At 43.6% G+C, this 13528-nt stretch overlaps 1 protein-coding gene across 1 annotated transcript; it reads left to right on the top strand.

Annotated features, from left to right (window-relative positions):
* Window positions 1–732: 732 nt before the first annotated feature.
* On the top strand, window positions 733–3268 carry NR0B1 (nuclear receptor subfamily 0 group B member 1). The gene is made up of 2 exons (XM_040056006.1): window positions 733–1294; window positions 2866–3268. Exons 1-2 carry the CDS (start codon window positions 733–735, stop codon window positions 3108–3110), a joined length of 807 nt encoding a protein of 268 aa, XP_039911940.1. The 3' UTR covers window positions 3111–3268.
* The last annotated feature ends 10260 nt before the right edge of the window (window positions 3269–13528 follow it).

Raw genomic sequence — 13528 nt, 5'->3', positions numbered from 1 at the left:
CTCCCCGCATGGCAGCACTGAGTTCACTTGGCACACAAGGCATCGCTCCTTAGTGCAGGCGTACACAAAAAAGTGCTCGATGCCATTAGCGATGTCACCTTTTTGGACCAATTCAGCGCTCCTTTCTTCACCAAAGCACCTTTCTCTCTGCTCCCCCAGATCTCTCGGGTGCTTGCGGAGGCAGCGGGCCGCTTGGCATTTCTCGGTGGGGTCCCGCGGGGTCGGGAGATGCTCCCGACGGTGGCAAAACGAGAGAGCGGCAGGAGCTGCCCTGGCCTGTTCGAAGCATCCCGGCACAACATCCGCCGGGCCGGGACTCGGAAAGAGGGGCCGGGAAGGGACATCCCGAGAGGCGAGGAGAGTGCAATTTGCGCTCATCACGCCGCAGCCTGCGGGCAGAGGCGGCCGGCTCTCCGGCTATCGCTGTCTCGGGAAAGGAGGAGGAAGGCTTGGTTGTTTGTACTTTTTTTTTTTTTTTTTTTTTTTCTTTCCCTCTCCCCTCCTCCCCTCCGCCTCTCTTCCAGCCAGTGAAGAGCGTCTGCCCCTTTGAACCGCAGGCACAGCGCCTGCGGCCGCACACACGCGCACAGACACACGCACACACCCCCGCCGGCTATAAATAAGTTAAGGAGCCGGGCAGAGGGCGAGCGGTGCGCGTCTGCCGGCGGGCCCGGGAGGCAGGGTCCGCCCCGCCGAGCCTCGCCGGCGGCTCAGCCCGGCCCCGCGGGTCCCATGGCGTGCGCGGAGCGCTGCTGCCGCTGCTGCGCGGAGGGCCGGCGGCACGGCAGCATCCTCTACAGCATCCTCCGCAGCGAGGAGCGGGCCGTGCCGCCGGCCGGGCCGGCGCCGCGGGGCTGCCCGTGCGGGTCGCGGCGGAGGGTGGCCCTGCGGAGCCCGCAGGTGGCCTGCAAGGCGGCCTCGGCCGTGCTGGTGAAGACGCTGCGCTTCGTCCAGAACGTGCCCTGCTTCCAGGAGCTGCCGCTGGAGGAGCAGCTGCTGCTGGTGCGTAGCTGCTGGGCGCCCCTGCTGCTGCTGGGGCTGGCGCAGGAGCGGGTGCACCTGGAGACGGTGGAGAGCGCGGAGCCCAGCATGCTGCAGCGCATCCTCACCGCCCGGCAGCAGGGCGAGCAGCCGCGGCCGCCGGCACCGGCACCGGGCCGGCCGCACCACGGCCCGCACCTGCCCTCGGCCGGCGAGATCCAGGCTATCAAGGGCTTCCTGGCCAAGTGCTGGAGCCTGGACATCAGCACCAAAGAGTACGCTTACCTCAAGGGGACGGTGCTCTTCAACCCGGGTGAGTGGCCGGGCGGGGCAGCGAGGTCTCTGCCGCAGGGCAGCGAGGAGGGCGGGGAGAGCCCGCCCGTGTCCCCAGGGAAGCGGGGCGCACCTTCCTCGGGGTGAAAAAGGTGCTGGAGGAGAGGGACGCGGAGCAAGGTTTCACCTTCTGCCCCTTCCTCAGCACAGGGAGGGGGGTCCAGCTGCGGCTCGGTCTGGGGTCCTGAGGGCTGGCGCTCTCCGCAGATGCTTTCCACGAACAAAGCGAATTCCAGGCAGTCGGTGAGGGAAGGCTGGGGGTCAGCAGCGGCTCCTTGCTCGTCTCCCTCAGCGGGAGCGGCGGCACCTCCGCTCCACGGCCTGAGGGCAGCGGGATCTGCCCGTGCCGTGCCCGGAGAGCAAGGGAAGGCTCAGGGCTCCCAGCAACAAAGTGCCGTCGTGGCTTTTGGCATAGCGTTTATGATCGTTTTGGTTTGTTGTTGTTTTTGTTTTGTTTTTTTGTTTGTTTGTTTTTGGTTGGTTGGTTTTTTGCCATCTCTCTTTGCGGAGACTCCCGTAGACGCAGCTCTACCAAGGGACTTACTATCACGTCGGTGACTCCCCTGAAAGGTGGCTGGCAGGCTGGATATAGCACTTCCCAAGTAGGGCAGTGCCCTGTGAAAGTGGGACCGGGCTCTGCTGGTGCCCCCACTGCCGAACTGTTAGTTACTGATGGTTGGGTTCCTATGGGGTACTTTGCATTTATCATCCTGCTAGTGTAGCTTTGCCTTCTACACAGACAAGTGCACAACAGTCAAGGTGAAGCTTACACAAGTTAAATTTGGAAGCTGGTCTAAGGCAAAAAGATGGAGGCATTGTTCTGGTAGGAAGAAAATCTTCTCTGAAAGGGTGGTCAAGTATTGGAACAGGCTGCCCAGGGAAGTGGTTGAATCACCATCCCTGAAAGTGTTCAAGAATGTGTAGATATGTTTTTCAGGAGTATGGCTTAGTGGTGGACCTGGCAGTGTTAGGTTAATGGTTGGACTTGCTGATCTCGGAGGTCTTTCCCATTTAAAATGATTCTGTGGTCACATATAGTCTTAATTCTGCACGTTCCATCTTTCAGTATCCCTACTGTGGTTCATTGGGAAACTTCCTGTCGTGTGTTGGAGTCTTGCAACTTATAAACTGGAGTAGAAAGAGTTGTCAAAAGAAGCCTTAAATGTAAACAATACATTTTTGCAGAAGTGAAAAATCGAGAAAGTTATTTTTGTTGTCTTCCCCACTGTAGTGGTGTTTTGGAGAGTGTTCTTCAGTCAGTGTTTTTATCAACTAATTTGTTTAACACTTAAGTGAATGTTGACAAACATCAAGTTTCAGGTTTGTGAAGAAGGGTATTAAATATCCAGAACAACAATATGATAAAAATTTGACCTGCCCAATAAAATTTGGTATGTTGACTTTGCATACAAGAAGTCCTCTAGCAATTTAATTTGCTTCTTTCCTTTAGTGATAATTATAGTCTGTGAGCTGTTAGGAGTTGTTCTATAAGAATAATGTTGTCTTATAGACAAAAAGTATATAAACAAAATAATTTATTTTTCTTTTCAGACCTACCTGGACTGCAGTGTACACAGTACATTGAAGGATTGCAGAGGGAAGCACAACAAGCTCTAAATGAACATGTCAGACTCATTCACAGAGGTGATGAAGCCAGATTTGCCAAGCTGAATTTTGTTCTCTCCTTGTTAAGATCTATTAATGCTAATGTGGTTGCTGAATTATTCTTCAGGCCCATCATTGGAGCAGTGAACATGGATGACATGCTTTTGGAAATGCTTTGTGCAAAATTATAATTAAAATTGTAAAGATGTGTAAAATAATGAAAAGAAGTCCAGTACAAAGGAAGCTCCAGAGCAGGCTAGTGTACAGTATTGTAAATAAACTAACTTATTGTTTTTACATAGATAGTATTTTTGTATTCCATAATAAAATATTCTTCAAGTTCTGAAAGTAATTTTTGTTAAACATGGTGGTTTTGGAATAAGGTTATGGTCATCAAAATGAGCTTTAAGGTTGTAAAGAATGTTCGTATCCAAAGCTGACTGGCTATTCTTTTACCGTGCCTCTGAATAAAGAACATATTTACTATATGGTACTTTCAAGGTGAGTAATCCCTGCTTTTTCAAAATAAGCACACTGCTATTCTTACTACTTCTCTTGACTTATTTTAGAGTGAAATCTATGAAGTTTATTAAATATTTGCCCAAGGTTTTCTTCCATATGGGGAAGATGTGTTAGGAGCATTTTGAGGCTTAATGAGCTTTAAAGTAGTTTCATTAACTCTAATATTTGCAGTAAAACATTCCGTTGAACACATTTTGGGCTCCAGGAAAATTAAATAAATCTGTTCCCCAAAACAACAAACAAGCAAAAACTGCCTCCAAAAATATGCAAAGAGGAAGTGCTGATTAGGGTCAGGAGAACTAGCAGGGTGGACTCCACACTTTTATCTAATCTAGATAACTGCTAACTGGGACTTCAACAGTCAGATTCTCCAGACTACTTATTCCTTTTGAAAAACAAAATTATTATGCTGGGCATGGTGTACCACTGGTACATCCATCACAGTTTTTCCGTTCATGTGACAATGTCTTAATTAAGCATTGAGCTTAAGATTTATTTTATTTTATTTCATTTAATTTCATTTCATTTTCTCGGACTTGATCCTTTCTCCCAAAGTCACTGTGTTTTCATTGGAAAAATACCCTGTTGTAAAAATGAAATTAAAAAGGGAAAACCAGTGATTTAAGGGGGATTTGTCTCATGGTTTTCCTTCCTTTTCATTCAACTTTCTAGTTTTTCCTCAGGGGAATATTGGTGAAGAAATGGAGAGTGAAGTGTGACAGTGTTCCCAAAAAGGTATCCGTAACTCCATGTATTGTTCAGACATATATTAACCACTAGCAACAGGTGGTTTTTAAAATACAACTAATAAAGTTGAAGGAGTTACTCTCCTTAACAGGAGGTGTGCAGGGGAGAGAGGAAGGAGTTTGAAGAGCTTTCTTCTGCTGCCACCTTGCGCAAAGGATAATCACAGCTCCTGCACTAAGGTAAGGAGCAGGGGCACTTTTGTTGGCTTGTACCTACCAAGATAAAACTTATGAGAAGCAGAAATTGTTTGAGGAGTAGCCAAACATTCCTAAGTGTACAAGTTCATTCATAAATATCACAGAGATTTGTATTGCCTTGGTACTAAGCATCTCCTCATGGAATTTGACCCTGTCACTGAGGAAAAATAACCGAGCAAGAAACAACCCCCATCCCAAAAAGCAATGGTGACCAATAAATGAACAGTGCTGTGGTGCTCACATAACTCTCTGTAGACTTGTGTACAATGAGGAACCCCCCAAAATTCAAGAAAAAAAGAAAAAAATTCATAAGTAAAGTGACCTTTACAATCAGTCCAGACTTCAGATCAGTTCAGAGCAGGCTTAGTTTTTATGTTAGGTTAATCCTTTTATATTTACACATATACAGCACACCTATAACAAACATCTACATGTAAATAATATTTATTTGGCATGTGTAAATATTCAGTGAGTTTATGAGAGCTTTTGAACTTACCTGATATCTCTGTAATGTAATGATATGATGTATATATTTTTCCCTCTTTGTAGGGCGCATATGAGCTCACAATAGTTAGCTTTCAAGGATGCCTGACAAAGAAACCTCTTTCCACAAAAGCACAAAGCATGATGCTAAAACAATTTAAATAGTGGTTAGTGGCAGATGAGGAATCTTGGGCAAGGACTGAAAAAACTCCAACAGCCTCAGATTGAAACAGCTTCATCACCACACAGAATTCATTAATACTCACACTAGTGTTCAGATTTTTTCTGCTAAGTGGCAGAAGAGACTTGTTGGCAGTACCCCTAACAATTAATTGCAGTAGCTGAGCCTTGGTCACAGGCCAATATTTTCAGCTGAACCTTGAGACATCTTGGGTCTATTGTGCTACTAAATATTGTAGTTTTCATGGCTCAGGGGTACCTGCTTACATCCCCAGGTTTGATGTCTCAACAAATTCTATATTCTGCTCAATTTTCTGAAGTTTTCATGAAAAATGTGCACTGCAAATCCATCTTGTACGGTATTCTATCATATTTCTCTTGGACCAGCAACACTGTTAGTCATTCAGCTGTTGTCTGTTCTAATGGAAGCAACTGGAATGGTAAGTAGGAAATCTGAGCAGGAAAACAAATTGATCAAGGTTTTTGCAGAGAACTGGCCAAAACAGAACAAAAAACAAACAAAAAACAGTCTCTTCATAGGCCAGAGGAACAGGAATGACAAAGCAAGACATTAAAAACAGATCTGTAGGAAGAACCAAGCTGAGGACTTGGGAGAGAACAGTTGGGACTGGAATGCATTGGGGAAGGGTCTGGTTTTAGTGTGGGGACAACGTGCTGAGTAGAAGGAGGTGGAGAGAGATCATAATTCACAAAACAAGCCAGAGACTGAGCAAAAAGGCCACTGTGGGAGGATTCCTCTGTCGAACCCAGAAAATTTGCAGAGCAGGGAAGAACCAACCCCAGAAGCTGACACTGAGGAGGACACAGGCATCCTCAGTGACCTGCTGGGACTGGTGCCTGTTCTCTGTCCTGGTGCTGCTGCTGCAGAAGGGGCCATGATGCAGCTGTGCAAGTGTGAAGAGTGAGCTCCTCAGCCTTCAACAGTGCAGAGTGCTCACAGAATCAAGAGAAACTACTTGGATCTTTGGCCCTGGGTGCTCTACAGCATGTTTTTCTGCTGGATAGAAGTACTGAGCCTTTTCTGTCCTGTGAAGGATGGATGACTCTGGCTCAGATAGCCTCAGATGGCCATGGCCATGCTGTGACACATGGGGTGATCTTTCTGGATATCCTGGGCAGCAGGAATAGGACAAAGCACTGGAGCCCTCAGGGAGGCAGGGTGGAAAGGAAAGTGGCCATCAAAGGATGCTTCTTGGTAATGTAGCCTTTATTAGAAGAAGGGGGGCAGGTCAAGACCCTCCCACAGCCTCAGGTAGTGTGTGAGAGCTCTGTTTGTCAGCTGCCTGGGACTCCTTGCAGATAAAAGCCTCCATCCCTGCCTGCTGCTGAGCAGGGCTGTGCTGGGAGCACTGTGCTGGGAGCTCTGCACCGGCACATGCAGCACAGAATTTTTCCTCACTTTCCTAAATGTACCAGTAAAGAATACTTTCCAGATCAGATACTGACAGGGCTTCTGAGGATATTTTAGCATTTTCTCTGCTCTCTATCCCTGTCATTCCAGGCATGAGTCTCCTAAGGAGTACCGTTTTGTTTTGGTTTGGTTTTTTTCAGCCCTCCAGGGTGTTAGAGACATTTTAACTAAGAGCAGCCTCCCAAGCAATTTAATCCAGCAATTCCCACAGTGAGGGTCTCAGGCAGAAGCAGTGCTGTACAAAGAGCCATTCCCACCCACCTCAGCAGAGATTCCCATTGCTCCTGGCCAGGGCTGCTGCTCCAGCAGCCCAGACACCAGCTTCTAATCACAAAGCACCATGTGGCAGAGTTGCCTTGCGTGTCCTTTTCTCTGAAGAGATCTGAGAGAGGATAATTTAAAAACCAAGTTGCATTTTCAGTTGTATGAGTGCTTCTTTTAGATAAGGAAAAGCATAGCTTTTATTTATAATCTTGCTTTTCCAAGTTTAATATATAACCTCTGTTTTGGTAACCTTTCTAATAGTTTGCTTTAAATTTTGCAGCATTTTGCTGTTGTGGGTAGACTGTGAATGTTGTTAATGCCTAATGAGTAGTAACTTTCCTGCAAAAGGTGGGATTCTGCAACTTACATTTTCTTGTTTTGAATTGGCCTCATATACTGGCTTGAAATTTTGGTAGTCAGTAACTTTCGTCTATTTTCAGACAGAAGTTATTTCTCTAGAGGACCTTCTGGGCATTGCAATTTATCAGCTTTTAATTCACTGAAAAAAAGTCCCAAACAGTGTAAGCAAATATGATATAAAAAAATTTCAAAATTTTGAGATGCAGTGTGAGTTTTAAACACACATTACTGTCTTAGGACTCCTGATATTTATTATAAAATATTAAAGTGTAGTATTTTAAATCTAAAATGTACATGAGTAAAATTCAATAGCAGAGACAAGCAGAGACTGTCAGAAGAACTTTGACAAAAATATTCCTAAATCTACAAGCTCTGTGAGGTGACAGGGCTCTAACTTATTAGCTCTGTGCAAACCCACGGATCATTCACGTTGTTGATATAAATCACATTGCTGGTAGGAATGGGTAGTCATTTCACTGCTTGTGTCAGTAATGAAATTGCCCCAGCCTCATTTACATATTCACAACATGCCTAGATGTCAGTGAATAACCACACAAGTGTTATAAAAGCGTATATGATACACAGGCCCTTTTTCTTCCATGTGTAGTTATGGTATTTACTTATTTTATATAAGGAAAATTACACTAATTTCAGGTTCAGAAAAAAAGACCCTGTTCTTTAATTGTATAGAAGCACTCGCTGTTTGGTTACATGGGATGAATTTCACCTTGCTGAAACAGAGCTGTCTGAAAATTCAACATCCAGTCTAGTTGGGGCATCTGGGCTGCATCTGGAGAGGATGGAGACACACAAAGACCTCCAGGTTCCTTTTGATCCCAGCATCCCTACTGTAGGGTGGCATCATAGTTTTGTACTTTGCAAAATAAGGCTTTATTCAAGTTATACACTGAACTCTCAATCACTACAGTTTGGTAAAGTGAAACTTTGCAGTCACCCTCACTTCTGGCAAACCATCAGCCGTCTTCTCCCAGCTGAGACAATAATGAAGCTTCTCACATATCACATACCCATACACACATACACAGCAAAATGTAGCAGGACAATTCGTATCCTCTTCTTTAGTAGGGCTGGGTTAATAGAAATAACAAAAAAGTCAGTAAAGCCTCCAAAAGTAGAGAAAAAGCATTTAGAAAAAAAAAATTTTGTACATGGAACTGCATTCACCCTAGGAGCAGGCCTGCAGTTCCAAATTTTGAGTTTTACACAGCTGATATCTGCTATCTCTAAGTAAGAACTAACTGAATAAGATGAATCTATTTTTTAAAGAGACAATCCAGTTTATTTTGTCCCTTTGAAATGAATGAGCAGATAGGGTTGACTGATCAAATGACCAAAAAAAATCAGTACTGCAACAAGGGGTTTTTGTCATTGCTATTATAGGGGGATTTTTTTTTTTTTTTTTCCCCTATGCCATCTTTACCAGATCAGGGAAATATAAGAATAGATGTGACTCTCTTCAAAATGTTGCAACTTAGCAGGCAACAGCTATTCAGTATACTACTTCTTGTCAAGTACACTTTGGTGTCCTGAAGAACCAGAGCTGGAGGACATCTTTAAGAAGAACTTCCAGAAAGCTGAGGAGCAGTGCTGCATTTCTAACTCTAGAATTAGGTGTAAATCCTGCTTCTCCATCAACTGACTCAAACAAGGTAAAGAGAACAAAATCCTGTTGCAGGTGGTATTTGAGCTCATCTGAGCTGGGAATGTCAGCTGTTCCCAAACAAGATGAAATGACTAAAATAGCATTTATGACCTGTAATTTATACATTTTTTCTAGCTGATTTCCAGACATGTTAATCTGTGCAGAAATTGAGGGCTGTAAGAATGATGCTTTAGTGAGCTCTGATAGAGAAGTCCCAAAACTCAAGAAGTTACTACCTTTAAACTGATTTTCAGCAGGTCCTTTCTAAAATTTCTGAGATTCTCAGTTGTGAACAGAAAATTTTCACTGACATTTGCTGTGGTCAAATTATCACAGCCTAGTTAACACTTTGAATTAAGGTAGGTGCATCATACAGCTGAACTCTTAGATGCTTAATGGCCGTCAGCTGAAACAAGTTATTCTGTCGAAATTGTGCTCATAAAGGGCTTGAACTTTAAGAGTCCAGCTCAATTAGAACCACAGAATCACAGAATGTCTAGGTTGCAAGAGACCTTCAAGATCATCGAGTCCAACCCATGCCCTAACACCTCAACTAGATCACGGCATCGCGTGCCACATCCAGTCTTTTTTAAACACATCCAGGGGTAGTGACTCCACCACCTCCCCAGGCAGACAATTCCAGTACTTTATCACTCTTTCCACGAAAAACTTTTTCCTAATATCCAACTTGTATTTCCCTTGGCGCAGCCTGAGACTCTGTCCTCCTGTTCTGTCAGTTGCTACCTGGAGAAAGAGACCAACCCCCAGTTGTCTACAATCACCTCTCAGGGAGTTGTAGAGAGTGATAAGGTCACCTCTGAGCCTCCTTTTCTCCAGGCTGAACAACCCCAGCTCCCTCAGTCATTCCTCACAGGGTTTGTGCTCCATTCAGTCTATTTTTGTGTCACTACCTTAAAACTCTAAAGTTTTCCAGGCATCTGAGCTGGCCCTTCTATATTGCAGCATAATCTCCCTTTTTCTTAATTTATTCACCAGACACGTGGACAAATTTTTTGGCAGAAAACCCTTGCATATTTGAAGGCTGTGAATCTTACATTTTGTGGAAAGCTTCTTTCCAGGATTCTTTCAATCACCCATGTTCCCCAGAACCTCCTCTACACACCCAGTTGGTCAATATCTCTCCTGAACTGCATCTCCAGATTTTCTACTGGAATAGAAAAAACAAATTTTGAATATAGTCCTCTATGATCTACTTACAGTAATTTGTCATCAATTTTTAAATAGCACAATGAACTCTTTATAGACATTTTTATAAATACTTCTTTTATATCACTCTAGCACTTTCCAATAATCAGTAATCACAGTTAAAACATATTTTCCAGCTTCAGTTCTGAACATACTGCCTAGATTGTATTTATACTTTTTTAACCTCGCAGTTGTAGTATTTGATGTTATATGCAGTTATATTTGAAAAATCTCCTGTATTTTCTTCTTTCAAGGTGGTCTTGACACTTGTAAAATTTAAAAATAAGACTATTCAAAGCACTTAGAAATTCCCTCTTAGGACTGTTCTTAAACAGTCAGTGTGGGTGGATGAGCTTGGTGGGTGGGTAGTTTTCAGTGCCTAATTGCCTTGAGTCTATGATGTGCAATTCAATGCATCATCAGCATGTGCCATTGTCTCAATGACCATTATTCTGTTTTCTTGAGAAAAATAGGTTCCACTTTATGATGGATTTTAATTTACTTATTTAAACTGTCTTAAACAGAGAAAGGAAAAGGAACCAAGTGCATGCACAACGCAGAAGTTCCTCTGGAATCAGTATGCAGAGAATATCAAAGGAAAACAGCTAATCTTGTTTGCAACAAGAAGAATGCTTTACATCAAAAGTGAAACAGTCATTTCTGCAGACCTTTTACTTCACAAACAACACAGGCTTTTCTACATCAGGGATTTTGCTGAGAAGAGGAAAAATTAAATAAAATAAAAAGAAGGCAGAAAGATTAAAGGAGCATATGATGACTGCTATAGAGCCTGGCAAAATCTGCTACACAGCAGGTCTCCCTGTATCTGCTATGCCATACTCTGTCAAAAGCAGCTCCCAAGTGTGGTGAAGGAAATGTTAACATTCCTAATCTTGGATGCATTCAATGGTGCCATCTCAGTTTCATCATAAACCTGTAATAAAACACATCCAGAACATTTTCTCTCATGAAAGCTTAGTGAAACACAGATGTTGCTGTTCCATATTCTCCCAGAGACCTTCACCGATGCCTTTCACAGAGAATCTGGGCTTCCCATAAACCCATCATTGCCTCTAACAGCAGCCTGCCATTTCCATCAACATTTTGCTCTGCAGAATTGCTGTTATTGTGCAACACTGTGCCTCTCAGCACATTAAACTGGTTAGAACTGAGGCAGTAGAAACGTATCATTGCTATTGCTGGGGAAGAAAGCAGATGCTGTTCATATGCATACTAAGAAATGAGAAGAAAAAAACCCCAACTGAAGACTGTTTTGAAACTTCCTTAGAGAAATGTGAAAAAAAGGCACAGTCCAAAAGGCAAGGAAATTACACTAATCAATATTCACCTTAAGCCTGTGAAAGAATGATTTGGATCCATTACCAAAAGCTTTCTTTCTTGCTCATGTACTTTTCAATAGCAGACTTATTTTTATCTCTCTCTAGACTGGAATAGCCAATTAAAGTTTTTAAACATCCATGGTCTTTTTTCAGTAATCTGTAGAATGAATATAAATAATTTGTAACTTACAGTACTGCTTCATGAAAGTCTGTATTTTTGTCTATTTTGTTCTGTGACAGCTTGCAGTTTTCCTTAAAATCTGATTTTTTAAACTTCTACTGATTATTTTTTTAGTTTCAACAGTTTTCTTCCTCAAAATATTTTGCGTATGGATGATAGTATGATTCCTGTTGAACACTTTCCAGTAAAATCACAGGTACATGCATTCACATAATTTTTGTGTACCTAAGCAAGTCCTCATTAATGTGCCTAGTTATTAATTTGGAAGAACAATCACTTCTTAGACATAGTGTTTTGAAAATTATACTTTTTAACTTGAAGAACCCAATTTGAAACCCAGCTGTCTGACGTTTCATGACCTGACACTGAAGTGGCAGGGTGCATTAAGATGTATTCATGTATTTGAATAGTTTAACAGGGAATTTTAAATCTGCACACTGTGGCTGCCAGCACCAAGTGAGAATTTTGTGGCTATCATGCTGACCAGTGGATTCTCAAGACAGACATTTGTTCTGATAAGTGAAATAAATCTGTCCTGTCAAAGGAAAGAACTGTGTTCAGGAGGCTAAGTAGCAGACCGGCTCAGACTTGTTGAAACTGGTGGTCATTCTGTTGGAGGTATGTGGAATTGGAAATTCCAAATATATAATGATAAAGTGCATCACGCTGGGCTTGACAGCCTGGGGAAGACAGGGCTGCTGCCACTCTGTGTCCCCAGATCCAACTGATAGCAAGGCTGAAAAATTACTGCCAGCAGGCACAGGGCACATACAGAGATGTCTGGCAGTGCAGGTCACTGACGGACACCCAGGGCATTCCCAAAGAACAGGCAGCACCACCAGCCCTGTCCTGCTCCCCTCCCTGCCTGGGCAGCACAGCAGACCACCCCTGGGAGCTCAGGGTCACAGAGACCCGGTCCATCCAGCCAGCAGCAAGGCTGATCCCTCTCCTCAGCTGAGAGCACCTGCACATCTGAGCTCCCAAGGATGCAGCCCCACTCCAGCTGCTGGCACCACAGATGCACAGGCAGAGAGAGAAAATCCCTTGCTGGAAAGCACTTGGAGGTGGACTTACTATAATAAGTAGAGAGGCAGATGGTGATGATCAAGTGCATGACAGGGACAGACAACTGCAGTGATCAGACCTTGCTTAAGTGTTAAATGGACCTTTTTGCTCCCTTCTTCCCCCTCAAACTCCAAAAATCCTTTCCTTTTTCTCATCTTTGAGTCCTCCCTTAAGAATCCCACAGAAACCCTGTGCAATCCTAAAATGTTCTTCCCTGCAATTCATGGTGACAGTTTTCACACCTGGACACTGGGACCGAGGTTCTGCTGGGGCAGCCCTGGACAAAGCCCAGGCAGGTTTCCCTTCTCTCTGAGTCTTGAATTGGGATATAGCCCCTGCCTGATGTTGTCCCTCTGTGCTCCTCTGGGTTTATGGCTGTAGTGGTGGCCCTGGAACTGGCTGGGCAGGGTGTTATTTGGGTGTCTCTGCTCCATTGTCTCTCTGGGCCCTTTCATGGATGTGCAGGTGAGCTTTTATCAGATAACCTAACACGTTCATTTTGTCTAGTAACTACAGGGAACAAAAATTCAGTAAGACAGAAAATCTCTCGGCTGTAAGAGAATAAAAGATCTGCCTTCTGAGATATCCAGTGTGCTTTTTTTTAGTAATATATGATAGCTAGGGCAATTCTACCACAGATATTATTTGCATGTTAGACTGCTTTATCTCCCATCTTTCAAAATGCACTTCCACCACTGCAGAAAATATTTTTTGAAGAAGTTCAGGCTAATTTTTTGAAGAAGTTCAAGACATCTCCTGATCAAATTTTGGTATATCACAGATATTTTCACCGAAATTACATCAGTTATCATCTTGTCTACATTTGTTAGTTTTTGGGGGCGGGTTACTGAAATGTGATGATGGTGTGTCAATGGGTGCATTTTGATTCCTAAACACTTTATAAAAGTAATGTTCCTGCATGTAACTTCACAGTGTCACCTCTACTTCCTCCACTGTGACTTGACCAAC

The sequence above is a fragment of the Hirundo rustica genome, chromosome 2, assembly GCF_015227805.2.
Source record: "Hirundo rustica isolate bHirRus1 chromosome 2, bHirRus1.pri.v3, whole genome shotgun sequence".
Lineage (NCBI taxonomy): Eukaryota > Metazoa > Chordata > Aves > Passeriformes > Hirundinidae > Hirundo > Hirundo rustica.
Note: the sequence above shows the minus strand (reverse complement) of the source record. Positions and strands in the feature narration are given on the sequence as shown.

Coding starts and splice junctions, on each gene's coding strand:
- NR0B1 (XM_040056006.1), top strand. CDS start 733: ATGGCGTGCGCGGAGCGCTGCTGCCGCTGCTGCGCGGAGGGCCGGCGG. Junction 1,295..2,865: donor GACGGTGCTCTTCAACCCGG/GTGAGTGGCCGG, acceptor TTTTCTTTTCAG/ACCTACCTGGACTGCAGTGT.